The sequence below is a fragment of the Carcharodon carcharias genome, assembly GCF_017639515.1.
Source record: "Carcharodon carcharias isolate sCarCar2 chromosome 27 unlocalized genomic scaffold, sCarCar2.pri SUPER_27_unloc_1, whole genome shotgun sequence".
In the NCBI taxonomy this organism is placed as follows: domain Eukaryota; kingdom Metazoa; phylum Chordata; class Chondrichthyes; order Lamniformes; family Lamnidae; genus Carcharodon; species Carcharodon carcharias.
This window is the reverse complement of record NW_024470624.1, coordinates 6,087,888-6,115,273: the sequence shown is the minus strand read 5'-3', so window position 1 is coordinate 6,115,273 and position 27,386 is coordinate 6,087,888. Positions and strand designations below refer to the sequence as shown.

Below are 27,386 nucleotides of genomic sequence, written 5' to 3'. Positions count from 1 at the left end.
AGGCGCAGAGAGAGAGCGAGCGAGGCGCAGAGAGAGAGAGCGCGCGCAAGGTGCAGAGAGAGAGAGCGAGGCACAGAGAGAGAGAGAGCGAGGCACAGAGAGAGAGAGAGCGTGAGGTGCAGAGAGAGAGCACAAGGCGCAGAGAGAGAGAGAGCGCAAGGCGCAGAGAGAGAGAGAGCACGAGGCGCAGAGAGAGAGAGAGCGCGAGGCGCAGAGAGAGAGAGAGAGCGCGAGGCGCAGAGAGAGAGAGAGCGCGAGGCGCAGAGAGAGAGAGAGCGCGAGGCGCAGAGAGAGAGAGCGCGAGGCGCAGAGAGAGAGAGAGCGAGCGCGAGGCGCAGAGAGCGAGCGCGAGGCACAGAGAGAGAGCGAGCGCGAGGCGCAGAGAGAGAGCGAGCGCGAGGCGCAGAGAGAGAGCGAGCGCGAGGCGCAGAGAGAGAGCGAGCGCGAGGCGCAGAGAGAGAGCGAGCGCGAGCCGCAGAGAGAGAGCGAGCGAGGCGCAGAGAGAGAGCGAGCGAGGCGCAGAGAGAGAGCGAGCGAGGCGCAGAGAGAGAGCGAGCGAGGCGCAGAGAGAGAGAGAGCGAGGCGCAGAGAGAGAGAGAGCGAGGCGCAGAGAGAGAGAGAGCGAGGCGCAGAGAGAGAGAGAGCGAGGCGCAGAGAGAGAAAGAGAGCGAGGCGCAGAGAGAGAGCGAGCGAGGCGCAGAGAGAGAGCGAGCGAGGCGCAGAGAGAGAGAGAGAGCGAGGCGCAGAGAGAGAGAGAGCGCGAGGCGCAGAGAGAGCGCGAGACGCAGAGAGAGCGCGAGACGCAGAGAGAGCGCGAGACGCAGAGAGAGCGCGAGACGCAGAGAGAGCGCGAGGCGCAGAGAGAGCGCGAGGCGCAGAGAGAGAGCGCGAGGCGCAGAGAGAGAGAGCGTGAGGCGCAGAGAGAGAGAGCGCGAGGCGCAGAGAGAGAGAGAGCGAGGAGTAGAGAGAGAGCGCGAGGTGCAGAGAGAGAAAGAGAGAGCGCGAGGGGCAGAGAGCGCGAGGCGCAGAGAGAGAGAGATTGCGAGGCGCAGAGAGAGAGAGCGCAAGGCACAGAGAGAGAGAGAGCGCGAGGCGCAGAGAGAGAGAGAACGCGAGGCGCAGAGAGAGAGAGAGAGAGGCGCAGAGAGAGAGAGAGAGAGGCGCAGAGAGAGAGAGAGAGAGGCGCAGAGAGAGAGAGAGAGAGGCGCAGAGAGAGAGAGAGCGAGGCGCAGAGAGAGAAAGAGAGCGAGGCGCAGAGAGAGAGCGAGCGAGGCGCAGAGAGAGAGCGAGCGAGGCGCAGAGAGAGAGAGAGAGCGAGGCGCAGAGAGAGAGAGAGCGCGAGGCGCAGAGAGAGCGCGAGACGCAGAGAGAGCGCGAGACGCAGAGAGAGCGCGAGACGCAGAGAGAGCGCGAGACGCAGAGATAGCGCGAGACGCAGAGAGAGCGCGAGACGCAGAGAGAGCGCGAGGCGCAGAGAGAGTGCGAGGCGCAGAGAGAGCACGAGGCGCAGAGAGAGAGCACGAGGCGCAGAGAGAGAGAGCGTGAGGCGCAGAGAGAGAGAGCGCGAGGCGCAGAGAGAGCGTGAGGCGCAGAGAGAGAGAGAGCGAGGAGTAGAGAGAGAGAGCGCGAGGTGCAGAGAGAGAAAGAGAGAGCGCGAGGGGCAGAGAGCGCGAGGCGCAGAGAGAGAGAGATTGCGAGGCGCAGAGAGAGAGAGCGCAAGGCACAGAGAGAGAGAGAGCGCGAGGCGCAGAGAGAGAGAGAACGCGAGGCGCAGAGAGAGAGAGCGCGAGGCGCAGAGAGAGCGCGAGGTGCAGAGAGAGCACGAGGCGCAGAGAGAGAGAGCGCGAGGTGCAGAGAGAGAGAGCGCGAGGCGCAGAGAGCATGAGGCGCAGAGAGAGAGAGCGCGAGGCGCAGAGAGAGAGAGAGAGCGAGGAGCAGAGAGAGAGAGCGCAAGGTGCAGAGAGAGAGAGAGAGAGAGCGAGGCGCAGAGCGAGAGAGAGCGCGAGGCGCAGAGAGAGCGTGAGGCGCAGAGAGAGAGAGCGTGAGGCGCAGAGAGAGAGAGCGCGAGGCGCAGAGAGAGAGAGAGAGAGCGAGGAGCAGAGAGAGAGAGCGCGAGGCGCAGAGAGAGAGAGAGCATGAGGCGCAGAGAGAGCGTGAGACGCAGAGAGAGAAAGAGAGGGCGCGAGGCGCAGAGAGAGAAAGAGAGAGCGAGGCGCAGAGAGAGAGAGAGAGCGAGGCGCAGAGCGAGAGAGAGCGCGAGACGCAGAGAGAGCGCGAGACGCAGAGAGAGCGCGAGACACAGAGAGAGCGCGAGACGCAGAGAGAGCGCGAGGCACAGAGAGCGCGAGGCACAGAGAGCGCGAGGCACAGAGAGAGCGCGAGGCACAGAGAGAGCGCGAGGTACAGAGAGAGAGCGCGAGGCGCAGAGAGAGAGAGCGCGAGGCGCAGAGAGAGAGAGCGCGAGGCGCAGAGAGAGAGAGCGAGGAGTAGAGAGAGAGAGCGCGAGGTGCAGAGAGAGAGCGCCAGGCGCAGAGAGAGAGAGCGCGAGGCGCAGAGAGAGAGAGCGCGAGGCGCAGAGAGAGAGAGCGAGGAGTAGAGAGAGAGAGCGCGAGGTGCAGAGAGAGAAAGAGAGAGCGCGAGGGGCAGAGAGCACGAGGCGCAGAGAGAGAGAGAGATTGCGAGGCGCAGAGAGAGAGAGAGCGCGAGGGGCAGAGAGAGGGAGAGAGCGCGAGGGGCAGAGAGAGGGAGAGAGCGCGAGGGGCAGAGAAAGAGAGAGAGCGCGAGGGGCAGAGAGAGAGAGAAAGAGCGAGGCGCAGAGAGAGAGAGGCGCAGAGAGAGAGAGAGCGAGGCGCAGAGAGAGAGAGCGAGCGTGGCGCAGAGAGAGAGAGAGAGAGCGAGGCGCAGAGAGAGAGAGCGAGGCGCAGAGCGAGAGAGAGCGCGAGGCGCAGAGAGAGCGCGAGACGCAGAGAGAGCGCGAGACGCAGAGAGCATGAGGCGCAGAGAGAGAGCGCGAGGCGCAGAGAGAGAGAGAGCGAGGCGCAGAGAGAGAGAGAGCGAGGCGCAGAGAGAGAGAGCGCGAGGCGCAGAGAGAGAGAGCGCGAGGTGCAGAGAGAGAAAGAGAGAGCGCGAGGGGCAGAGAGCACGAGGCGCAGAGAGAGAGAGAGATTGCGAGGCGCAGAGAGAGAGAGCGCAAGGCACAGAGAGAGCGCGAGGCGTAGAGAGAGAGAGAACGCGAGGCGCAGAGAGAGAGAGCGCGAGGCGCAGAGAGAGAGAGCGCGAGGCGCAGAGAGAGAGATCGCGAGGCGCAGAGAGAGAGCGTGAGGCGCAGAGAGAGAGAGAGTGCGAGGCGCAGAGAGAGAGAGAGCGAGGCGCAGAGAGAGAGGCGCAGAGAGAGAGAGATAGGCGCAGAGAGAGAGAGAACGAGGCGCAGAGAGAGAGCGAGCGAGGCGCAGAGAGAGAGAGCGAGCGAGGCGCAGAGAGAGAGAGCGCGCGCAAGGTGCAGAGAGAGAGAGCGAGGCACAGAGAGAGAGAGAGAGCGAGGCACAGAGAGAGAGAGAGCGTGAGGTGCAGAGAGAGAGCGCGAGGCGCAGAGAGAGAGAGAGCGCAAGGCGCAGAGAGAGAGAGAGCACGAGGCGCAGAGAGAGAGAGAGAGAGCGCGAGGCGCAGAGAGAGAGAGAGCGCGAGGCGCAGAGAGAGAGAGAGCGCGAGGCGCAGAGAGAGAGAGCGCGAGGCGCAGAGAGAGCGAGCGCGAGGCGCAGAGAGAGAGCGAGCGCTAGGCGCAGAGAGAGAGCGAGCGCGAGGCGCAGAGAGAGAGCGAGCGCGAGGCGCAGAGAGAGAGCGAGCGCGAGGCGGAGAGAGAGCAAGCGCGAGGCGCAGAGAGAGCGAGCGAGGCGCAGAGAGAGAGCGAGCGAGGCGCAGAGAGAGAGAGAGCGAGGCGCAGAGAGAGAGAGAGCGAGGCGCAGAGAGAGAGAGAGCGAGGCGCAGAGAGAGAGAGAGCGAGGCGCAGAGAGGGAGAGCGAGCGAGGCGCAGAGAGAGAGCGAGCGAGGCGCAGAGAGAGAGAGAGAGCGAGGCGCAGAGAGAGAGCGCGAGGCGCAGAGAACGCGAGACGCAGAGAGAGCGCGAGGCGCAGAGAGAGCGCGAGGCGCAGAGAGAGCGCGAGGCGCAGAGAGAGCATGAGGCGCAGAGAGAGCATGAGGCGCAGAGAGAGAGCGCGAGGCGCAGAGAGAGAGAGCGCGAGGCGCAGAGAGAGAGAGCGTGAGGCGCGGAGAGAGAGAGAGCGAGGAGTAGAGAGAGAGAGCGCGAGGTGCAGAGAGAGAAAGAGAGAGCGCGAGGGGCAGAGAGCGCGAGGCGCAGAGAGAGAGAGATTGCGAGGCGCAGAGAGGGAGAGCGCAAGGCACAGAGAGAGAGAGAGCGCGAGGCGCAGAGAGAGAGAGAACGCGAGGCGCAGAGAGAGAGAGCGCGAGGCGCAGAGAGAGCGCGAGGCGCAGAGAGAGAGAGCGCGAGGCGCAGAGAGAGAGAGCGCGAGGCGCAGAGAGAGAGCGTGAGGCGCAGAGAGAGAGAGCGCGAGGCGCAGAGAGAGAGAGAGCGAGGAGCAGAGAGAGAGAGCGCGAGGTGCAGAGAGAGAGAGAGAGCGAGGCGCAGAGCGAGAGAGAGCGCGAGGCGCAGAGAGAGAGAGCGTGAGGCGCAGAGAGAGAGCGTGAGGCGCAGAGAGAGAGAGCGCGAGGCGCAGAGAGAGAGAGCGCAAGGCGCAGAGGGAGAGAGAGAGCGAGGAGCAGAGAGAGAGAGCGCGAGGCGCAGAGAGAGAGAGAGCATGAGGCGCAGAGAGAGCGTGAGACGCAGAGAGAGAAAGAGAGGGCGCGAGGCGCAGAGAGAGAAAGAGAGCGAGGCGCAGAGAGAGAGAGCGAGCGAGGCGCAGAGAGAGAGAGAGAGCGAGGCGCAGAGAGAGAGAGAGAGAGCGAGGCGCAGAGCGAGAGAGAGCGCGAGACGCAGAGAGAGCGCGAGACGCAGAGAGAGCGCGAGACGCAGAGAGAGCGCGAGGCACAGAGAGAGAGCGCGAGGCACAGAGAGAGAGCGCGAGGCGCAGAGAGAGAGAGCGCGAGGCGCAGAGAGAGCGCGAGGCGCAGAGAGAGAGAGCGAGGAGTAGAGAGAGAGAGCGCGAGGTGCAGAGAGAGAAAGAGAGAGCGCGAGGGGCAGAGAGCACGAGGCGCAGAGAGAGAGAGAGATTGCGAGGCGCAGAGAGAGAGAGAGAGAGCGCGAGGGGCAGAGAGAGAGAGAGAGCGCGAGGGGCAGAGAGAGAGAGAGAGAGAGCGCGAGGGGCAGAGAGAGAGAGAGAGAGCGCGAGGGGCAGAGAGAGGGAGAGAGCGCGAGGGGCAGAGAGAGGGAGAGAGCGCGAGGGGCAGAGAAAGAGAGAGCGCGCGAGGGGCAGAGAGAGAGAGAAAGAGCGAGGCGCAGAGAGAGAGAGAGAGGCGCAGAGAGAGAGAGCGAGGCGCAGAGAGAGAGAGAGAGAGCGAGGCGCAGAGAGAGAGAGAGAGAGAGCGAGGCGCAGAGAGAGAGAGAGAGCGAGGCGCAGAGAGAGAGAGAGAGAGCGAGGCGCAGAGAGAGAGAGCGAGGCGCAGAGAGAGAGAGAGAGAGCGAGGCGCAGAGAGAGAGAGAGCGAGGCGCAGAGAGAGAGAGAGCGAGGCGCAGAGAGAGAGCGAGCGAGGCGCAGAGAGAGAGCGAGCGAGGCGCAGAGAGAGAGCGAGCGAGGCGCAGAGAGAGAGAGAGCGAGGCGCAGAGAGAGAGAGAGCGAGGCGCAGAGAGAGAGAGCGAGGCGCAGAGAGAGAGAGAGCGAGGCGCAGAGAGAGAAAGAGAGCGAGGCGCAGAGAGAGAGCGAGCGAGGCGCAGAGAGAGCGCGAGACGCAGAGAGAGCGCGAGACGCAGAGAGAGCGCGAGACGCAGAGAGAGCGCGAGACGCAGAGAGAGCGCGAGGCGCAGAGAGAGCGCGAGGCGCAGAGAGAGCATGAGGCGCAGAGAGAGAGCGCGAGGCGCAGAGAGAGAGAGCGTGAGGCGCAGAGAGAGAGAGCGCGAGGCGCAGAGAGAGAGCGTGAGGCGCAGAGAGAGAGAGCGTGAGGCGCAGAGAGAGAGAGAGCGAGGAGTAGAGAGAGAGAGCGCGAGGTGCAGAGAGAGAAAGAGAGAGCGCGAGGGGCAGAGAGCGCGAGGCGCAGAGAGAGAGAGATTGCGAGGCGCAGAGAGAGAGAGCGCAAGGCACAGAGAGAGAGAGAGCGCGAGGCGCAGAGAGAGAGAGAACGCGAGGCGCAGAGAGAGAGAGAGCGAGGCGCAGAGAGAGAGAGAGCGAGGCGCAGAGAGAGAGAGAGCGAGGCGCAGAGAGAGAGAGAGCGAGGCGCAGAGAGAGAGAGAGCGAGGCGCAGAGAGAGAAAGAGAGCGAGGCGCAGAGAGAGAGCGAGCGAGGCGCAGAGAGAGAGCGAGCGAGGCGCAGAGAGAGAGAGAGAGCGAGGCGCAGAGAGAGAGAGAGCGCGAGACGCAGAGAGAGCGCGAGACGCAGAGAGAGCGCGAGACGCAGAGAGAGCGCGAGACGCAGAGAGAGCGCGAGGCGCAGAGAGAGTGCGAGGCGCAGAGAGAGCGCGAGGCGCAGAGAGAGAGCACGAGGCGCAGAGAGAGAGAGCGTGAGGCGCAGAGAGAGAGAGCGCGAGGCGCAGAGAGAGAGAGCGTGAGGCGCAGAGAGAGAGAGAGCGAGGAGTAGAGAGAGAGAGCGCGAGGTGCAGAGAGAGAAAGAGAGAGCGCGAGGGGCAGAGAGCGCGAGGCGCAGAGAGAGAGAGATTGCGAGGCGCAGAGAGAGAGAGCGCAAGGCACAGAGAGAGAGAGCGCGAGGCGCAGAGATAGAGAGAACGCGAGGCGCAGAGAGAGAGAGCGCGAGGCGCAGAGAGAGCGCGAGGCGCAGAGAGAGCACGAGGCGCAGAGAGAGAGAGCGCGAGGTGCAGAGAGAGAGAGCGCGAGGCGCAGAGAGCATGAGGCGCAGAGAGAGAGAGCGCGAGGCGCAGAGAGAGAGAGAGAGCGAGGAGCAGAGAGAGAGAGCGCAAGGTGCAGAGAGAGAGAGAGAGAGAGAGCGAGGCGCAGAGCGAGAGAGAGCGCGAGGCGCAGAGAGAGCGTGAGGCGCAGAGAGAGAGAGCGTGAGGCGCAGAGAGAGAGAGCGCGAGGCGCAGAGAGAGAGAGAGAGAGCGAGGAGCAGAGAGAGAGAGCGCGAGGCGCAGAGAGAGAGAGAGCATGAGGCGCAGAGAGAGCGTGAGACGCAGAGAGAGAAAGAGAGGGCGCGAGGCGCAGAGAGAGAAAGAGAGAGCGAGGCGCAGAGAGAGAGAGAGCGAGGCGCAGAGCGAGAGAGAGCGCGAGACGCAGAGAGAGCGCGAGACGCAGAGAGAGCGCGAGACGCAGAGAGAGCGCGAGACGCAGAGAGAGCGCGAGGCACAGAGAGCGCGAGGCACAGAGAGCGCGAGGCACAGAGAGCGCGAGGCACAGAGAGAGCGCGAGGCACAGAGAGAGCGCGAGGTACAGAGAGAGAGCGCGAGGCGCAGAGAGAGAGAGCGCGAGGCGCAGAGAGAGAGAGCGCGAGGCGCAGAGAGAGAGAGCGAGGAGTAGAGAGAGAGAGCGCGAGGTGCAGAGAGAGAGCGCGAGGCGCAGAGAGAGAGAGCGCGAGGCGCAGAGAGAGAGAGCGCGAGGCGCAGAGAGAGAGAGCGAGGAGTAGAGAGAGAGAGCGCGAGGTGCAGAGAGAGAAAGAGAGAGCGCGAGGGGCAGAGAGCACGAGGCGCAGAGAGAGAGAGAGATTGCGAGGCGCAGAGAGAGAGAGAGAGAGCGCGAGGGGCAGAGAGAGGGAGAGAGCGCGAGGGGCAGAGAGAGGGAGAGAGCGCGAGGGGCAGAGAAAGAGAGAGAGCGCGAGGGGCAGAGAGAGAGAGAAAGAGCGAGGCGCAGAGAGAGAGAGGCGCAGAGAGAGAGAGAGCGAGGCGCAGAGAGAGAGAGCGAGCGTGGCGCAGAGAGAGAGAGAGAGAGCGAGGCGCAGAGAGAGAGAGCGAGGCGCAGAGCGAGAGAGAGCGCGAGGCGCAGAGAGAGCGCGAGACGCAGAGAGAGCGCGAGACGCAGAGAGCATGAGGCGCAGAGAGAGAGCGCGAGGCGCAGAGAGAGAGAGAGCGAGGCGCAGAGAGAGAGAGAGCGAGGCGCAGAGAGAGAGAGCGCGAGGCGCAGAGAGAGAGAGCACGAGGTGCAGAGAGAGAAAGAGAGAGCGCGAGGGGCAGAGAGCACGAGGCGCAGAGAGAGAGAGAGATTGCGAGGCGCAGAGAGAGAGAGCGCAAGGCACAGAGAGAGAGAGCGCGAGGCGTAGAGAGAGAGAGAACGCGAGGCGCAGAGAGAGAGAGAGCGCGAGGCGCAGAGAGAGAGAGCGCGAGGCGCAGAGAGAGAGATCGCGAGGCGCAGAGAGAGAGCGTGAGGCGCAGAGAGAGCGCGAGGCGCAGAGAGAGAGAGAGCATGAGGCGCAGAGTGAGAGAGCGTGAGACGCAGAGAGAGAAAGAGAGGGCGCGAGGGGCAGAGAGCGCGAGGCGCAGAGAGAGAGAGAGATCGCGAGGCGCAGAGAGAAAGAGCGCAAGGCACAGAGAGAGAGCGCGAGGCGCAGAGAGAGAACACGAGGCGCAGAGAGAGAGAGAGAGTGAGGCGCAGAGAGAGAGAGAGTGCGAGGCGCAGAGAGAGAGAGAGCGAGGCGCAGAGAGAGAGAGAGAGAGAGCGAGGCGCAGAAAGAGAGAGAGGCGCAGAGAGAGAGAGATAGGCGCAGAGAGAGAGAGAACGAGGCGCAGAGAGAGAGCGAGCGAGGCGCAGAGAGAGAGAGCGAGCGAGGCGCAGAGAGAGAGAGCGCGCGCAAGGTGCAGAGAGAGAGAGCGAGGCACAGAGAGAGAGAGAGAGCGAGGCACAGAGAGAGAGAGAGCGTGAGGTGCAGAGAGAGAGCGCGAGGCGCAGAGAGAGAGAGAGCGCAAGGCGCAGAGAGAGAGAGAGCACGAGGCGCAGAGAGAGAGAGAGAGAGCGCGAGGCGCAGAGAGAGAGAGAGCGCGAGGCGCAGAGAGAGAGAGAGCGCGAGGCGCAGAGAGAGAGAGCGCGAGGCGCAGAGAGAGAGCGAGCGCGAGGCGCAGAGAGAGAGCGAGCGCTAGGCGCAGAGAGAGAGCGAGCGCGAGGCGCAGAGAGAGAGCGAGCGCGAGGCGCAGAGAGAGAGCGAGCGCGAGGCGCAGAGAGAGCGAGCGAGGCGCAGAGAGAGAGCGAGCGAGGCGCAGAGAGAGAGAGAGAGCGAGGCGCAGAGAGAGAGAGAGCGAGGCGCAGAGAGAGAGAGAGAGCGAGGCGCAGAGAGAGAGAGAGCGAGGCGCAGAGAGAGAGAGAGCGAGGCGCAGAGAGGGAGAGCGAGCGAGGCGCAGAGAGAGAGCGAGCGAGGCGCAGAGAGAGAGAGAGAGCGAGGCGCAGAGAGAGAGCGCGAGGCGCAGAGAACGCGAGACGCAGAGAGAGCGCGAGGCGCAGAGAGAGCGCGAGGCGCAGAGAGAGCATGAGGCGCAGAGAGAGCATGAGGCGCAGAGAGAGAGCGCGAGGCGCAGAGAGAGAGAGCGCGAGGCGCAGAGAGAGAGAGCGTGAGGCGCGGAGAGAGAGAGAGCGAGGAGTAGAGAGAGAGAGCGCGAGGTGCAGAGAGAGAAAGAGAGAGCGCGAGGGGCAGAGAGCGCGAGGCGCAGAGAGAGAGAGATTGCGAGGCGCAGAGAGGGAGAGCGCAAGGCACAGAGAGAGAGAGAGCGCGAGGCGCAGAGAGAGAGAGAACGCGAGGCGCAGAGAGAGAGAGCGCGAGGCGCAGAGAGAGCGCGAGGCGCAGAGAGAGAGAGCGCGAGGCGCAGAGAGAGAGAGCGCGAGGCGCAGAGAGAGAGCGTGAGGCGCAGAGAGAGAGAGCGCGAGGCGCAGAGAGAGAGAGAGCGAGGAGCAGAGAGAGAGAGCGCGAGGTGCAGAGAGAGAGAGAGAGCGAGGCGCAGAGCGAGAGAGAGCGCGAGGCGCAGAGAGAGAGAGCGTGAGGCGCAGAGAGAGAGCGTGAGGCGCAGAGAGAGAGAGCGCGAGGCGCAGAGAGAGAGAGCGCAAGGCGCAGAGGGAGAGACAGAGCGAGGAGCAGAGAGAGAGAGCGCGAGGCGCAGAGAGAGAGAGAGCATGAGGCGCAGAGTGAGCGTGAGACGCAGAGAGAGAAAGAGAGGGCGCGAGGCGCAGAGAGAGAAAGAGAGCGAGGCGCAGAGAGAGAGAGCGAGCGAGGCGCAGAGAGAGAGAGAGAGCGAGGCGCAGAGAGAGAGAGAGAGAGCGAGGCGCAGAGCGAGAGAGAGCGCGAGACGCAGAGAGAGCGCGAGACGCAGAGAGAGCGCGAGACGCAGAGAGAGCGCGAGGCACAGAGAGAGAGCGCGAGGCACAGAGAGAGAGCGCGAGGCGCAGAGAGAGAGAGCGCGAGGCGCAGAGAGAGCGCGAGGCGCAGAGAGAGAGAGCGAGGAGTAGAGAGAGAGAGCGCGAGGTGCAGAGAGAGAAAGAGAGAGCGCGAGGGGCAGAGAGCACGAGGCGCAGAGAGAGAGAGAGATTGCGAGGCGCAGAGAGAGAGAGAGAGAGCGCGAGGGGCAGAGAGAGAGAGAGCGCGAGGGGCAGAGAGAGAGAGAGAGAGAGCGCGAGGGGCAGAGAGAGAGAGAGAGAGCGCGAGGGGCAGAGAGAGGGAGAGAGCGCGAGGGGCAGAGAGAGGGAGAGAGCGCGAGGGGCAGAGAAAGAGAGAGCGCGCGAGGGGCAGAGAGAGAGAGAAAGAGCGAGGCGCAGAGAGAGAGAGAGAGGCGCAGAGAGAGCGAGGCGCAGAGAGAGAGAGAGAGAGCGAGGCGCAGAGAGAGAGAGAGAGAGCGAGGCGCAGAGAGAGAGAGAGAGCGAGGCGCAGAGAGAGAGAGAGAGAGCGAGGCGCAGAGAGAGAGAGCGAGGCGCAGAGAGAGAGAGAGAGAGCGAGGCGCAGAGAGAGAGAGAGCGAGGCGCAGAGAGAGCGAGAGCGAGGCGCAGAGAGAGCGAGAGCGAGGCGCAGAGAGAGCGAGAGCGAGGCGCAGAGAGAGAGACACAGAGAGAGCGAGGCGCAGAGAGAGAGACACAGAGAGAGCGAGGCGCAGAGAGAGAGACACAGAGAGAGCGAGGCGCAGAGAGAGAGACACAGAGAGGGCGAGGCGCAGAGAGAGAGAGAGAGTGCGAGGCGGAGAAAGACAGCGAGAGCGAGGTGCAGCGAGAGAGAGAGAGCGAGGCGCAGCGAGAGAGAGCGAGGGGCAGAGAGAGAGCGAGGGGCAGAGAGAGAGAGCGAGGCGCAGAGAGAGAGAGCGAGGCGCGGAGAGAGAGAGCGAGGCGCGGAGAGAGAGAGCGAGGCGCGGAGAGAGAGCGAGGCGCAGAGAGAGAGAGCGAGGCGCAGAGAGAGCGAGGCGCAGAGAGAGAGAAAGAGCGAGGCGCAGAGAGAGAGACAGCGAGGGGCAGAGAGAGAGAGAGACAGCGAGGGGCAGAGAGAGAGAGAGAGAGCGAGGCGCAGAGAGAGAGAGAGAGCAAGGCGCAGAGAGAGAGAGAGAGCGCGAGGCGCAGAGAGAGAGAGAGCGCGAGGCGCAGAGAGAGAGAGCGCGAGGCGCAGAGAGAGAGAGAGCGAGGTGCAGAGAGAGAGAGAGCGAGGCGCAGAGAGAGAGAGCGAGGCGCAGAGAGAGAGAGCGAGGCGCAGAGAGAGAGAGAGCGAGGCGCAGAGAGAGAGAGAGCGAGGCGCAGAGAGAGAGAGCGAGGCGCAGAGAGAGAGAGCGAGCGAGGCACAAAGAGAGAGAGCGAGCGAGGCGCAGAGAGAGAGAGAGAGCGAGGCGCAGAGAGAGAGAGATAGCGAGGCGCAGAGAGAGAGAGCGAGGCGCAGAGAGAGAGAGAGAGCGAGGCGCAGAGAGAGAGAGAGCGAGGCGCAGAGAGAGAGAGCGAGGTGCAGAGAGAGAGCAAGGCGCAGAGAGAGCGGGGAAGCGAAATAGAGAGAGAGGGAAAGCAAGATAGAGAGAGAGTGAAGTGCAGAAAGAGAGGGAAAGCGAGAGAGAGTGCAGAGAGAGAGAACGAGGCGCAGAGAGAGAGAGCGAGGTGCAGAGAGAGAGAGAGCGAGGTGCAGAGAGAGAGAGAGCAAGGCGCAGAGAGAGAGAGAGAGCGAGGCGCAGAGAGAGCGAGGTGCAAAGAGAGGGGAAGCGAAATAGAGAGAGAGGGAAAGCAAGATAGAGAGAGAGTGAAGTGCAGAAAGAGAGGGAAAGCGAGAGAGAGTGCAGAGAGAGAGCGCGAGGCGCAGAGGGAGAGCGCAAGGCGCAGAGAGAGCGAGGCGCAGAGAGGGGAAGCGAAATAGAGAGAGAGGAAAAGCGAGAGAGTGCAGAGAGAGAGAGAGGGAAAGCGAGAGAGAGAGTGCAGAGAGAGAGAGCGAGGCGCAGAGAGGAGGGAAAGTGAGATAGAGAGGGAAAGTGAGATAGCGAGAGAGCAAGGTGCAGAGAGAGAGAGAGAGAGCGAAGTGCAGAGAGAGAGCGAAGTGCAGAGATAGAGAGAGCGAAGTGCAGAGATAGAGAGAGCGAAGTGCAGAGATAGAGAGAGCACGATAGAGCTGGACAGAGAGTGAGAGAGAAATCAGGGAGAGAATGTGGATGTGGCGGGGGGTGATGTGGTGGGCGGTGGTGGGAGAACCACAATTGGTACTGAGCCCAGGTTCCAACCTACCCCACCCCGGCCTGTATGCCAATCGGTGCCGAGGTTGCTGAATAAACAATTGGAGCGGACAGCCTCACCCCCACAGTCCCACCGCCTCGCACCCCTCACCCCCCCCACCCCTCACCCCCACCCCCACCCCCATCCCAGGCTGGCATCAGCCCATTGACCTTGGAGGTGCGGAGCAGGGAGGGGCAGGGTAGGGCTTGTCCTACTCCGTGGGACTCAGTACCACGGGGTGGGGGGGAGAGACTGGAGGTGGGGTGGGGTAACTTGTGGACGTTTCTTCTTCCTTGCTATTTGCACTGAGAGTGTGCACGGTGCTGTTTTGGCAGGGCCGAGACAGTAAACACTGAGCAATTAGGCAGCGCTCTGCCGGGTTAATGAATAGTTCAGTCAGGTGCCGTCTGGGGCTTGTTTGCGTCCCGAGGCTTTTTGCCTTGCATCAGCAGGGAAGGGGCCACCCTTTTATAACGAGGAAGCTAGCAGGCCGGGGGGAGGGAGGGAGGGAAGGAGAGAGGGAGAGAGGGAGGGAAGGAGGGAGCGAGGGAGGGAAGGAGGGAGCGAGGGAAGGAGGGAGCGGGGGAAGAAGGGAGCGAGGGGAGGGAGCGAGGGGAGGGAGAGAAGGAGGGAGGGAAGGAGGGAAGGAGGGATGGAGGGAAAGAGGGATGGAGGGAAAGAGGGATGGAGGGAAAGGGATGGAGGGAAGGAGGGATAGAGGGAAGGAGGGATAGAGGGAAGGAGGGATGGATGGAGGGATGGAGGGATGGAGGGAGGGAAGGAGGGATGGATGGAGGGATGGAGGAATGGAGGGAGGGAAGGAGGGATGGAGGGAGGGATGGAGGGAGGGATAGAGGGAAGGAGGGATAGAGGGAAGGAGGGATGGATGGAGGGAAGGAGGGATGGAGGGAGGGATGGAGGGAGGGATGGAGGGAAGGAGGGAGGGAAGGAGGGAGGGAAGGAGGGAGGGATGGAGGGAGGGATGGAGGGAGGGAGGGAGGGAAGGAGGGAGGGAAGGAGGGATGGAGGGGGGAAGGAGGGATGGAGGGAGGAGGGAGTGAGGGAGTGAGGGAGCGAGGGAGTGAGGGAGCGAGGGAAGGAGGGTGGGAGGGAAGGAGGGAGGGAAGGAGGGAGGGAAGGAGGGAGGGAGAGAGGGAAGGAAGGAGGGAGGGAGACTGGCACCCTTGTGGAGCAGCAGCGCTTCACTCAACGAGGCAAACGTACCTCGGGACTGGGGGGCTGGGTGCTCCGGTGCTGGTTGTGGGGGGGCGGGGGGGGGGGGGGGGGGGGGGGGAAACGGGAGTGGCGGGGGGTGGGGGGGCGGGTGCGGGTAGAGGAAGAGCCGGAGCCCGAACCTTGGGGGCGGGGAGGGGGGGGGGAGTCCTTACGGCAACTGGAGGAGACTATTCCGCCCACCAAATCCACCCTGGCTCTCTGTACAGCAACCCAGTCAGTTCCCCTTTCTACCCCCCACCCCCGCCCCCGGCAAAGTTTATTCCCCCTCGAGCGCCCGTCCAATCTCCCTTTGAAACCGTTCCTCGCCCTGGCTTCCATCTCCGGGCCCCCAACCCTTTGTGGGCAGCGAGTTCCAGGCCATCGCCCTCCTGCTCGCTGTGTAAAAATATCCCTCCCCGCGCCCCCATCCGGAACCTGGAATCTCTACCCCCCCACCCCCCCACCCCCAGCCTTGCGCAGTCAGCTGACCGGAGCAGCTTTTCTCTCCGTCCACCTGATCTGAACCTGTCACAATCTTCTCCACCTCTGTCTAAAACACACCCCAGCCCCCCACCCCAACCCGCCCCCCTCCCCCTCCCCATCTCTCCGCTCCGAGGAGACCCACCCCAGCTTCTCCAGCCTCACCGCCTGGTTAAAAATCCCTCGTCCCGGTAAGCCACCTCCTCCTCTCCCACCCTCTCGGGGACCCTCGCACCCGTCTGAAAGCGCGGCGGCCGCAAACCGGACTCGACGCTCTGGCCGTGGCCTGACCAGGGCTTTGTGAAAGGTCCGGCGCAACTTCCCCGCTTTTGGTCTCGACCCCTCTATCCGCACCCCCCCCCCCTACCCCCACTCCCCCCTCCCACCGGAGCCCGAGGCCCCCATCTGCTTTTCTCCTAAGTCTTGGCTCCCGGGCTGTGCTCTCTCCCCCCACAACGTAGGGACGGACAGGACTTAGGGGCAGGAGTGGGCCACTCGGCCCCTCAATAAGATGGCAGCTGATCTGATTGTGGCCTCGACTCCGCTTTCCTGCCTGTCCCTCCCTCCTCCCTTGAACCCCACTCCTCGATCAAAAACTCTGTCTAACTCGGCCTCGGATATATTCAGTGACCCGGCCTCCGCCGCTCTCTGGGCCGGGGGGGAGGGAGGGGGGGGAGGTGGGGGTGGGGGAATCCCACAGGCCGAATTTTTTATTCTTTCCTGGGATGTGGGTGGGGACGAGGCCCCTGCACTTGTTGCCCCACCAACACCCCCACCGCCCACATCCCCCCCCCCCCCCACCATCCCTAATTGCTCCCTTGAACTGAGTGGGGCTGGCTCGGCCGTTACGGAGGGGGCAAGTTAAGAGTGAGCAGCTTTCGCTGTGCGGGGGGTGGGGTGGGTGAGGGGGGTGGGGGGTGGGGGGGGTCTGGGTGTCACGTGGAGGCCAGTCCGGGTAAGGACAGCTGATTTCCCCTTCCCTTAAAGAGGAACACGCGTGAACCAGATGGGTTTTTTTTTACGACAAACGATGCCTGTGACTGAAACTGGCTTCCTAATTCCAGATTTTTACGAATTGAATTTAAATTCCACCGGCTGCCGTGGGTGGGATTCGAACCCGTGTCTCTCCAACCCCACCCACCCCCCCCCCCCCCCCCCCACCCACCGCCCCCCCCCAATCGAGAGCATTAGCCTGGGGCCTCCAGATTACTAGCCTGGTGACATGATCACTAGGCCACCGGCTGCCCCATCCACACTTGTGCCATGTCTACCCCTGTCAAAACGAAAAGAGGCGAGGCGTGTTAGAGGGTGGGGTGGTGGTGGTGGGGATGGGGAGGGGTGGGGGAAGTCGGCCCTGGTGCCCTCGGACCCAACGTCGCTGAATTAGAACCGCAGGAAAGTTACGGCTCAGGAGGAGGCCATTCGGCCCGTCATGCCCATGCTAGCCCGGGGGGCCCCTTTCCAATCCCACCTTCCTGCAGCCAGCCCACAGCACTGCGGCTTCCAGCACCTTAATTGAAAGGAGGAAGGAACAACGACGGGCGAGCTGGTCGTCAGCGCGTTGGCGGGATCTTGCTGTGCGGGCATCAGCCGTCCGTGTTCTGCAGGCTGTTCGGAGAGGGAGCCACGCCTGGGCTGTGAAGCTGCCTGAGGATGTCCTGTGGAGGGGGTGGGGGGGGGTTAGTGGAGGTGGGGGAAGGGGCCAGGCGCGGGGGAGGCCGGAGCTGCGACTCGGGCTTACCTTGATGGGCCGAGGCATGTCAGGCTTCTTCCAGCGAAGCACAATCTGGCCGGCGACAGTGACGCCGTAGAACAGGTAGTTGATGAAGCCCACGTAGTTGATGAGCGTATAGATGTCGCTGGTCACCAGCATCAGCAAAGTGGAGGCGCACTGGAGAGAGGGCAAGGTGGGAGGAGGAGAGAGAGGGAGTGAGGCGGAGGGGGGGTGGTTTGGGGGGAAGAAAAAGGGAGAGTTGGGGGTGGGTGCGGTTAGGGGGTGAGAAACATTTTAGTCACTGCAGGTCGAACCCGTCAACAGAGGACGAACAAGGTGAGGGAGGACGCAGAGGAGTGAGACGCACAGCAAGCTCGAGAGGGAGTAGCAAAGCAAATCAACTCGTGTTCTCCACAGGTTACAATCGAGTCAAACCCGTACACCCAGGACAGTCCCAAGCGGGTCAGGGGTATCGCCGAGCTCTTAACGGTACACTAGTTCAGGCTTGGGTAGCTGGTCGAAATGGGACACACTGCAAATCGCTGCCGGCGTGGGACAAGGGAGGGGACACGCTGCAAATGGCTGCCGGTGTGGGACAGGGAGGGGACACACTGCAAATGGCTGCCGGTGTGGGACGGGGAGGGGACACACTGCAAATGGCTGCCGGTGTGGGACGGGGAGGGGACACACTGCAAATGGCTGCCGGTGCGGGACGGGGAGGGGACACACTGCAAATGGCTGCTGGTGCGGGACGGGGAGGGGACACACTGCAAATGGCTGCCGGTGCGGGACGGGGAGGGGACACACTGCAAATGGCTGCCGGTGCGGGACGGGGAGGGGACACACTGCAAATGGCTGTCGGTGTGGGACGGAGAGGGGACACACTGCAAATGGCTGCCGGTGCGGGACGGAGAAGGGACACACTGCAAATGGCTGCCGGTGAGGGACGGAGAGGGGACACACTGCAAATGGCTGCCAGTGTGGGACGGAGAGGGGACACACTGCAAATGGCTGCCGGTGCAGGACGGAGAGGGGACACACTGCAAATGGCTGCCGGTGTGGGACGGGGAGGGGACACACTGCAAATGGCTGCCGGTGTGGGACGGAGAGGGGACACACTGCAAATGGCTGCCGGTGCGGGACGGAGAGGGGACATTGCTGATGGCTGCTGGTGGGAGGGAACCACTGCATGGGAGGAGGAACCTGGCCGTGCCACGTTACTGAATGGTTGACGGTCCTGGGGTGGCGAGGCTAGGGTGGTGCCTCCAAACCTGGGGGTGGGGGGAGGGGGTGATCTCTCCGCGTTGGCGGTCCAGACCCCCTGCGAGCGCTGCCGTCGTGGGCGCTGGGCAGCTCGAAGCCCTGGAGCAGGGAGATTAGCAAATGAACAAACTGGGTAGACGCGGGTGATCAGAGGCAAAAGCAAAGGGGCCAGCGGGGAGACGGTTGCAGCCTCGACCAACGTGGGTGACAAGCGGGGGTGGGGGGAGAGGGGGGGGGTTGCCACGGAACGGCAAAGGGTCACAAACATTCAGGATTCTCCTTAACGAAAACGGCGGCCGTACCTCATCTGTGTTTTACCGAAAATAAATCAATCAATAAATAAATAAATGAAGTGCTCTGTCAACCTTTAAAGAGCCACCGACGCTCTGCGGGGTCCAGCCCTCCGAGAGAGACGCGCGTCTCTTGTGTGGTCGTTGCCGTGTTTTATTGGGGTTTATTTCGGGGTCCGGCGACCTCGGCAGTTGGGATAAATCGGAGGTCTGCCCTGCCGGCCATGGGTGGGTTGCGAGGGGCCGGCGGTGATCCGCAAGCTGTACGGCCGCTGGGTGAGGGGTGGGATACAGTGGGTGTTCTGGCGCCGGCAGTGACCGGGGCGGGGGGGCTGACGCCAGCAGTGACCGGGGAGGAGATGGGCTGACGCCAGCAGCGACCTGGGGGGGGGGGGGGGGGGGGGGGGGCTGACGCTGGCAGTGACCGGGGTCGGGGGGATGGGCTGACGCCGGCAGTGACCGGGGTCGGGGGGATGGGCTGACGCCGGCAGTGACCGGGGTCGGGGGGATGGGCTGACGCCGGCAGTGACCGGGGTCGGGGGGAATGGGCTGACGCCGGCAGTGACTGGGGGGGGATGGACTGACGCCGGCAGTGACCGAGATGGGTGGGCTGATGCCGGCGGTGACCGGGGTCGGGGGGATGGGCTGACACCGGCGGTGACCGGGGTCGGGGGGATGGGCTGACGCCGGCAGTGACCGGGGGGGGGGGGATGGGCTGACGCCAGCAGTGACCGGGGGGGATGGGCTGACGTCAGCAGTGACCGGGGGGGATGGGCTGACGCCAGCAGTGACCGGGGGGGGATGGGCTGACGCCAGCAGTGACCGGGGGGGGATGGGCTGACGCCAGCAGTGACCAGGGTGGATGGGCTGACGCCAGCAGTGACTGGGGGGGGAGAATGGGCTGACGCCAGCAGTGACTGGGGGGGGGGAATGGGCTGACGCCGGCAGTGACCGGGGGGGGATGTACTGACGCCGGCAGTGACCAGGGCGGGATGGGCTGACGTTGGCAGTGACCGGGGGGGGGAGGGATGGGCTGACGCAGGCAGTGACCGGGGTGGATGGGCTGATGCCGGCAGTGACCGGGGCGGATGGGGAGATGTCGGCAGTGACCGGGGGGGCTGGGCTGATGCCGGCAGTGACGGGGGTGGGGGGGAGATGGGCTGACACCGTCAGTCACCTGGGGGGGGTGGGTGGGCTGACGCCGGTAGTGACCGGGGAGGAGATGGGCTGACACCGGCAGTGAGCGGGGCGGGGGGGGGATGGGCTGACACCGACAGTGACCAGGGCAGATGGAGAGACGCCGGCAGTGACCGGGGCAGATGGAGAGACGCCGGCAGTGACCGGGGCAGATGGAGAGATGCCGGCAGTGACTGGGGTGGGGGGGGATGGGCTGATGCCGGCAGTGACCGGGGGTGGGGGGGGATGGGCTGACGCCGGCAGTGACCTGGGGGTGATGGGATGACGCCGGCAGTGACCTGGCGGGGGGGGATGTGCTGATGCCAGCAGTGACTGGGTGGGGGATGGGGGATGGACTGACGCCAGCAGGGACCGGGGTGGGGATGGGGGATGGGCTGACGCCGGCAGTGACCTCGGGGGGCTGGGCTGATGCCGGCAGTGACTGGGGTGGGGGGGGTGTGGTGGGATGGGCTGACGCCGACAGTAACCGGGACGGATGGGGAGACGCCGGCAATGACCAGGGGAGATGGGGAGACGCTGGTAGTGACCGGAGCGGATGGGTAGACGCCGGCAGTGACTGGGGGGGGATTGGGGAGACGCCGGCAGTGACCAGGGGGGATGGGGAGACGCCGGCAGTGACTGGGGGGATTGGGGAGACGCCGGCAGTGACCGGGGGGGATGGGGAGACACCGGCAGCGACCGGGGGGATTGGGGAGACACCAGCAGTGACCGGGGGGGGGTTGGGGAGTCGCCGGCAGTGACCGGGGGGGGGGAGATTGGGGAGACGCCGGCAGTGACCAGGGGAGATGGGGAGACGCTGGCAGTGACCAGTGGGGGATTGGGGGGCAGTGACCAGGGGAGATGGGGAGTCGGGGGAGTCGCCGGCAGTGACCAGGGGGGATTGGGGAGACGCCGGCAGTGACCAGGGGAGATGGGGAGTCGGGGGAGTCGCCGGCAGTGACCAGGGGAGATGGGGAGTCGGGGGAGACGCCGGCAGTGACCAGGGGAGATGGGGAGTCGGGGGAGTCACCGGCAGTGACCAGGGGGGTTTGGGGAGACGCTGGCAGTGACCAGGGGGGATGGGGAGACACCGGCAGTGACCAGGGGGGATGGGGAGACGCCGGCAGTGACCAGGGAGGATGGGGAGACGCCGGCAGTGACCAGGGAGGATGGGGAGACGCCGGCAGTGACCAGGGGGGATGGGGAGACGCCGGCAGTGACCAGGGGGGATGGGGAGACGCCGGCAGTGACCGGGGGGATGGGGATTCGGGGGAGTTGCCGGCAGTGACCAGGGGGATGGGGAGACACCGGCAGTGACCGGGGCAGATGGAGATTCGGGGGAGTCGCCGGCAGTGACCAGGGGGGATGGGGAGATGCCGGCAGTGACCGGGGGGGATTGGGGAGATGCTGGCAGTGACTGGGGGGGATTGGGGAGACGCCGGCAGTGACCGGGGGGGGTGGGGAGACGCCGGCAGTGACCGGGGGAGATGGGGAGACGCCGGCAGTGATCGGGGGGGGTGGGGAGACACCGGCAGTGACCGGGGCAGATGGGGATTCGGGGGAGTCGCCGGCAGTGACCAGGGGGGACGGGAAGACGCCGGCAGTGACCAGGGGGGATGGGGAGACGCCGGCAGTGACCAGGGGGGATGGGGATTCGGGGGAGTTGCCGGCAGTGACCAGGGGGATGGGGAGACACCGGCAGTGACCGGGGCAGATGGGGATTCGGGGGAGTCGCCGGCAGTGACCAGGGGGGATGGGGAGACGCCGGCAGTGACCGGGGGGGATTGGGGAGACGCTGGCAGTGACCGGGGGGGGATTGGGGAGACGCCGGCAGTGACCGGGGTGGGGAGATTGGGGAGACGCCGGCAGTGACCAGGGGAGATGGGGAGACGCTGGCAGTGACCAGTGGGGGATTGGGGGGCAGTGACCAGGGGAGATGGGGAGTCGGGGGAGTCGCCGGCAGTGACCAGGGGGGATTGGGGAGACGCCGGCAGTGACCAGGGGGGATGGGGAGACACCGGCAGTGACCAGGGGAGATGGGGAGTCGGGGGAGTCGCCGGCAGTGACCAGGGGAGATGGGGAGTCGGGGGAGTCGCCGGCAGTGACCAGGGGAGATGGGGAGTCGGGGGAGTCACCGGCAGTGACCAGGGGGGTTTGGGGAGACGCTGGCAGTGACCAGGAGAGATGGGGAGACACCGGCAGTGACCAGGGGGGATGGGGAGACACCGGCAGTGACCAGGGGGGATGGGGAGACACCGGCAGTGACCGGGGGGATGGGGAGACGCCAGCAGTGACCAGGGGGGATGGGGAGACGCCGGCAGTGACCGGGGGGATGGGGATTCGGGGGAGTTGCCGGCAGTGACCAGGGGGATGGGGAGACACCGGCAGTGACCGGGGCAGATGGGGATTCGGGGGAGTCGCCGGCAGTGACTAGGGGGGATGGGGAGACGCCGGCAGTGACCGGGGGGGATTGGGGAGACGCTGGCAGTGACCGGGGGGAGATGGGGAGACGCCGGCAGTGACCAGGGGGGGTGGGGAGACACCGGCAGTGACCGGGGGGGACGGGGAGACACCGGCAGTGACCTCGGGGGGGATGGGGAGACACCGGCAGTGACCGGGGGAGATGGGGAGTCGGGGGAGTCACCGGCAGTGACCAGGGGGATGGGGAGACACCGGCAGTGACCAGGGGAGATTAGGAGTCGGGGGGAGTCGCCAGCAGTGACCGGGGGGATGGGGAGACACCGGCAGTGACCGGGGGGGATGGGGAGACACCGGCAGTAACCGGGGGGGATGGGGAGACACCGGCAGTAACCGGGGGGGCTGGGGAGACACCGGCAGTGACCTCGGGGGTACGGGACGGGACTGGCTGATGCTAGCAGTGACCGGGGTGGCGGTGGACGATGACACTAACTTGAACCGGTGGCCGACGCCAGCCGCAGCTGCGGATCAGCCGCGTTGGCCACGTGGGGGCGGCGAACGAGAGCTCATCGCCGGTCAGGCGGAGGTCCGGGTTTACAAAAACACAAAGAACTAAGGTCACATCGCGAGGTCAGAGTTGGATTCGCCAATCAAACGCTGGGACTGTGGTAAATCAATTCCAATAGCATGAACGATGCATCAAGAAGCCTATCTTACAGTAAAGAGAAGGGCTGGTATAGGAGTACAGCGTTTAATGTGAATCATGGCCAGCAGACACGGCAGGTGTCCCTCTCGAGCTCCGGCAAAGAATAACCTGAAAGGAAAGGTTCTTCATCAAATTGCGCACATCATGTGGGAGAGAGAGAGAGACAGACCGAGAGAGAGGGGGACACAGACAAACCGAGAGATAGAGAGACAGAGAGAGAGGGGGACACACAGACAGAGAGAGAGAGAGAGAGAGAGAGAGACAGACTGAGAGAGGGGGGGACACAGACAAACCGAGAGATAGAGAGAGAGAGAGAGGGGGGGACACAGACAGAGAGAGAGAGAGAGAGAGACAGACTGAGAGAGAGGGGGACACAGACAAACCGAGAGATAGAGAGAGAGAGAGAGAGAGGGGGGGACACAGACAAAGAGAAAGAGAGAGAGACAGACTGAGAGAGAGGGGGACACAGACAAACCGAGAGATAGAGAGAGAGAGAGAGAGAGGGGGGGGGGACACAGACAGAGAGAGAGAGACAGACAGACTGAGAGAGAGGGGGACACAGACAAACCGAGAGATAGAGAGAGAGAGAGAGAGAGAGAGAGAGAGGGGGGGACACAGACAAAGAGAGAGAGAAAGAGAAAGAGAGAGAAAGAGAGACACAGACCGAGAGAGGGGGGGACACAGACAGAGAGAGAGAAAGAGAGAGACAGACACAGACCGAGAGAGAGAGGTGAGGGGAGACACAGACAGAGAGAGAAAGAGACAGAGAGAGAGAGACAGACAGACAGACAGAGAGAGATAGAGAAAGAGGGGGACACAGACAGAGAGAGAGACACACAGACTGAGAGAGAGGGGAACACTCACCAAGAGAGTGAGACGGAGACACAGACCGAGAGAGTGAGAGTGAGAGAGAGAGAGAGAAGGGGTGACAGACCAAGTGGAACAGCCTGAAAGAAAGGGGTTGGGGGGGGGGAGGGGGACAGACTGGGAGAGAGGCGGTGGGGAGAGGGGAACAGACTGGGAGAGAGGCATGGGGGGGTGGAACAGACTGGGAGGGAGGCGGGGTGGGGGGGGACAGACTGGGAGAAAGGCGGGGTGGGGGGGGACAGACTGGGAGAAAGGCGGGGTGGGGGGGGACAGACTGGGAGAAAGGCGGGGTGGGGGGGGACAGACTGGGAGAAAGGCAAGGGGGACAGACTGAGGGGGGGGACAGACTGGGAGAGAGAGGGGGGGACAGACTGGGAGAGAGAGCGGGGGGGGGACAGACTGGGGAGGGGACAGACTGGGAGAGAGAGGGGGGGGACAGACTGAGGGGGGTACAGACTGAGGGGGGGACAGACTGGGAGAGACGGTGACAGGCGGAGAGAGAGGTGGACAGGCAGAGAGACACAGGAAGGCTAATGTTGTCACCAGGATTTCAGGTACACTGGGAGACTGGACCCTCCCAGACCTGTGCTGGTGCCAGGGTGGGGATGAGTGTGCTGGAGAACTCACGGGGTGGGGAATGGAGCACTGACAGGCATCGGTGTCCCTCACTGCTGTCGGGGGGCCCGTCAGCGGAGGGGGTTGAGTTTGAGTAAGCAAGTCCCGGGCTGTCGCAGGAAGTTGCGGTTAGTCAACTTCTGCTACCGGTGCGCTGATTAACCCCAGTGACAACATAGGAAAAGGAGACAGACAGACAGACACACACACACACACACAGACAAAAAGACGCCCACACACACACACACAGACAGACAAAAAGACGCCCACACACACAGACACAGACAAAAAGACGCCCACGCACACAGACACAGACAAAAAGACGCCCACACACACACAGACAGACAAAAAGACGCCCACACACACAGACACAGACAAAAAGACGCCCACACACACACAGACAGACAAAAAGACGCCCACACACACAGACACAGACAAAAAGACGCCCACACACACAGACACAGACAAAAAGACGCCCACACACACACACAGACACAGACAAAAAGACGCCCACACACACACAGACAGACAAAAAGACGCCCACACACACAGACACAGACAAAAAGACGCCCACACACACACACACATAGACAAAAAGATGCACACACACATAGACAAAAAGATGCACACACACACAGACAAAAAGACGCACACACACACACACATAGACAAAAAGATGCACACACACATAGACAAAAAGACGCCCACACACACAGACACAGACAAAAAGATGCACACACACACACACAGACAAAAAGACGCACACACACACACACACACACAGACAAAAAGACACACACACACACACACAGACAAAAAGACGCCCACACACACACAGACAAAAAGACGCCCACACACACACAGACAAAAAGATGCCCACACACATAGACATAAAGACGCCCACACACACAGACACAGACAAAAAGACGCACACACACACAGACACAGACAAAAAGACGCACACACACACACACAGACAAAAAGACGCCCACACACACACACAGACAAAAAGACGCCCACACACACAGACACAGACAAAAAGACGCCCACACACACAGACACAGACAAAAAGACGCCCACACACACACACAGACAAAAAGACGCCCACACACACAGACAAAAAGACACACAATCACACACACACAGACACACAGACATAAAGACGCACACACAATCACACAGCCACGAAACCTTTTCATACCTCAAATGCCAAACAAGCAGCAGGTTCCAGAGCGAAATCTAAATCGGTCACAAAACACACCTGACCTCTCCGCCCCAGCCCTACCCCCTCGCTCGTCTCTAGGGCAGGCAAAGCCCTCCGCCCCTGCCTTGGAGACGGTGCGCGGCTGGGGAGGGGTCACAGAACGGACGGCTGTTTCTCTGATGAATTAGCCAATTAGGTTCCACCCCGCTCTGGGGCATTCCCTCACCGTCCACCATTGCAGAGCGGGGCCTTGGGCGGGGAGGATCCGCGGGCAGTGGCCGGGATCACTGGTTCATTTTCACGGCTGCGAGCTGATAGCCTTTGACACGGGGGAAGGGGTCACCAACCCGGTGCTGCCCAATCGGTGGCAGGGGCCGCACCAAAATCCCCCAACCGACGGCCCCCACCCCCACCCCCCCAACCCCCGCCGCCCGCCCCACCCTGGAAAATACCCGGAGGGGAGGCCCTAAACAGGAGAGGAAAATTCCGGAAATCCGGGGCCAACCCAGCTGCCAGCCGAAGGGTCAGGCTGGCTGTAAGGGAAGAGCAGATCTGTCGGCGCCACGCTCCCTCCGGGTCGCGCCATTCCGGAATGTTCCGTGCTGGGCTCGGCTTGGGATCTGGGAAGGCGACAGGGAACGGGAGAAACGAAAGCCCACCCACCTCAATCCCAAACCAACCCCCCTCCCCGCCCCACCACCAACACCCCACCGACACATTCCGGCCCCCACCCCCCCCCACATTGCCAATGCCCAAAGGAACAGACCTTGAGGAGGTGAAGAGGGAGCCATTAACTCCTCCGAAGGTTGACAGCGCCACGGAGATGGGCATAATCCAGGACATCACCCCCAGCAGCTTCTCGCCAAAGGTCTGGGGAACGAAGAGCGACAGAGCAGGGTTAACCGGGGTTGTAGGCCCAGGACAGGTACAGCAAAGGGTTAGATACAGAGTAAATCTCCCTCTACACTCTCCCCATCAAACACTCCCAGGGCAGGTACAGCACGGGGTTAGATACAGAGTAAAGCTCCCTCTACACTGTCCCCATCAAACACTCCCAGGACAAGTACAGCTCGGGGTTAGATACAGAGTAAATCTCACTCTACACTGTCCCCATCAAACACTCCCAGGGCAGGTACAGCACGGGGTTAGATACAGAGTAAATCTCCCTCTACACTGTCCCCATCAAACACTCCCAGGACAGGTACAGCACGGGGTTAGATACAGAGTAAATCTCCCTCTACACTGTCCCCATCAAACACTCCCAGGACAGGTACAGCACGGGGTTAGATACAGAGTAAATCTCCCTCTACACTGTCCCCATCAAACACTCCCAGGACAGGTACAGCACGGGGTTAGATACAGAGTAAATCTCCCTCTACACTGTCCCCATCAAACACTCCCAGGACAGGAATAGCACGGGGTTAGTGCGATGCTCTGTGCTTGTTCTGGCTCCACTGAGCCGGTTGCGGACGGCAGGATGGGTGGGGGGAAGGGGTTCCTTACCACAGCCACTGCGTTACTCTCCAACAGCTCCATCGGAGACATGGCCGTCACGTAGGCGATGTTCGCAAACACGTAGACGAAGGTGACCAGTGGGATGGAGATGAAGATCGCCCGAGGGAGGTTCCTGCACGTGGGGGATGTTGAAGGGGAAGAGAATCACAAACAGTGAGGCAGCGTCGTGAAGGGTCAGCGACAACTGAGGGGCAAAGGTCATTGGGCTGGGGGGGAGCGGGGGGAAGGTGTGAGAGAGAGCACGCGCGACAGGCATTCAAACATATGAACTCGGAGCAGGAGGAGGCCATTCAGCCCCTCGATCCCGCTCCGCCATTCAATAAGATGGCAGCTGATCTGATTATAACCTTGACCCCACATTCCCACCGACCTCCTGATAACCTTTCACACCCCCCCCCCTTGCTTATCGAGAATCTACCTCGCTCTTCCTTAAAAATATCCCGAGACTCCGCTCCCATCGCCTTTCGAGGAAGAGAGTTCCAAAGACTCGCCGCCCTCTGAGAGAAAAAATTTCTCCTCATCTCCGTCCTAAATGGGTGACCCCCCTTATTTTTAAACAGTGACCTCCCGCCCCCAGTTCTAGATTCTCCCACAAGAGGAAACAGCCTCTCCACATCCACCCTGTCAAGACCCCCTCAGGATCTTAAAGGTTTCAATCAAGTCACCTCTTACACTTCTAAACTCCAGCGGATACAAGCCCGGCCTGTCCAACCTTCCCTCATACGACAGGCTGCCCATCCCTGGTATTGGTCTGGTCAACCTAAATTTGAACTGCTTCTAATGCTTTTACATCCATTTACGGAGACCAGTACAGTACAGAATACTCTAGATGTGGTCTCACCAGTGCCCTGTACAACTGAAGCATAACCTCCCGACTTTTGTATTCAATCCCCCCTCGTAATAAACAATAACATCCTATTCGCTTTCCTAATTACCTGCTGTCCCTGCATACGAACCTTTTGTGATTCATGCACTGGGACACCCAGATCTCTCTGCATCTCAGAGCTCTGCAATCTCTCACCATTTAGGTAATATGCTTCCTTTTTATTCTTCCTGCCAAAATGGACAATTTCACATTTCCCCACATGATACTCCATTTGCCAGATCTTTGCCCACTCACTTAGCCAATCTAGGTCACTTTGTAGCCTCCTTACATCCTCTTTACAATTTACTTT

At 62.9% G+C, this 27,386-nt stretch overlaps 1 protein-coding gene across 1 annotated transcript in view; it reads right to left on the bottom strand.

The window, feature by feature from the left end:
- LOC121273746 (large neutral amino acids transporter small subunit 2-like) overlaps positions 1-27,386 on the bottom strand; it is a 163,102-nt gene that overhangs the window by 28,802 nt on the left and 106,914 nt on the right. The window contains exons 7-10 of the mRNA XM_041180903.1: positions 26,200-26,323; positions 25,463-25,566; positions 22,022-22,118; positions 16,185-16,334 (exon numbers count right to left, since the gene is read on the bottom strand). Of these exons, the coding sequence (XP_041036837.1) occupies positions 16,185-16,334; positions 22,022-22,118; positions 25,463-25,566; positions 26,200-26,323 (475 nt within the window). The remainder of the gene's footprint in view (positions 1-16,184; positions 16,335-22,021; positions 22,119-25,462; positions 25,567-26,199; positions 26,324-27,386) is intronic.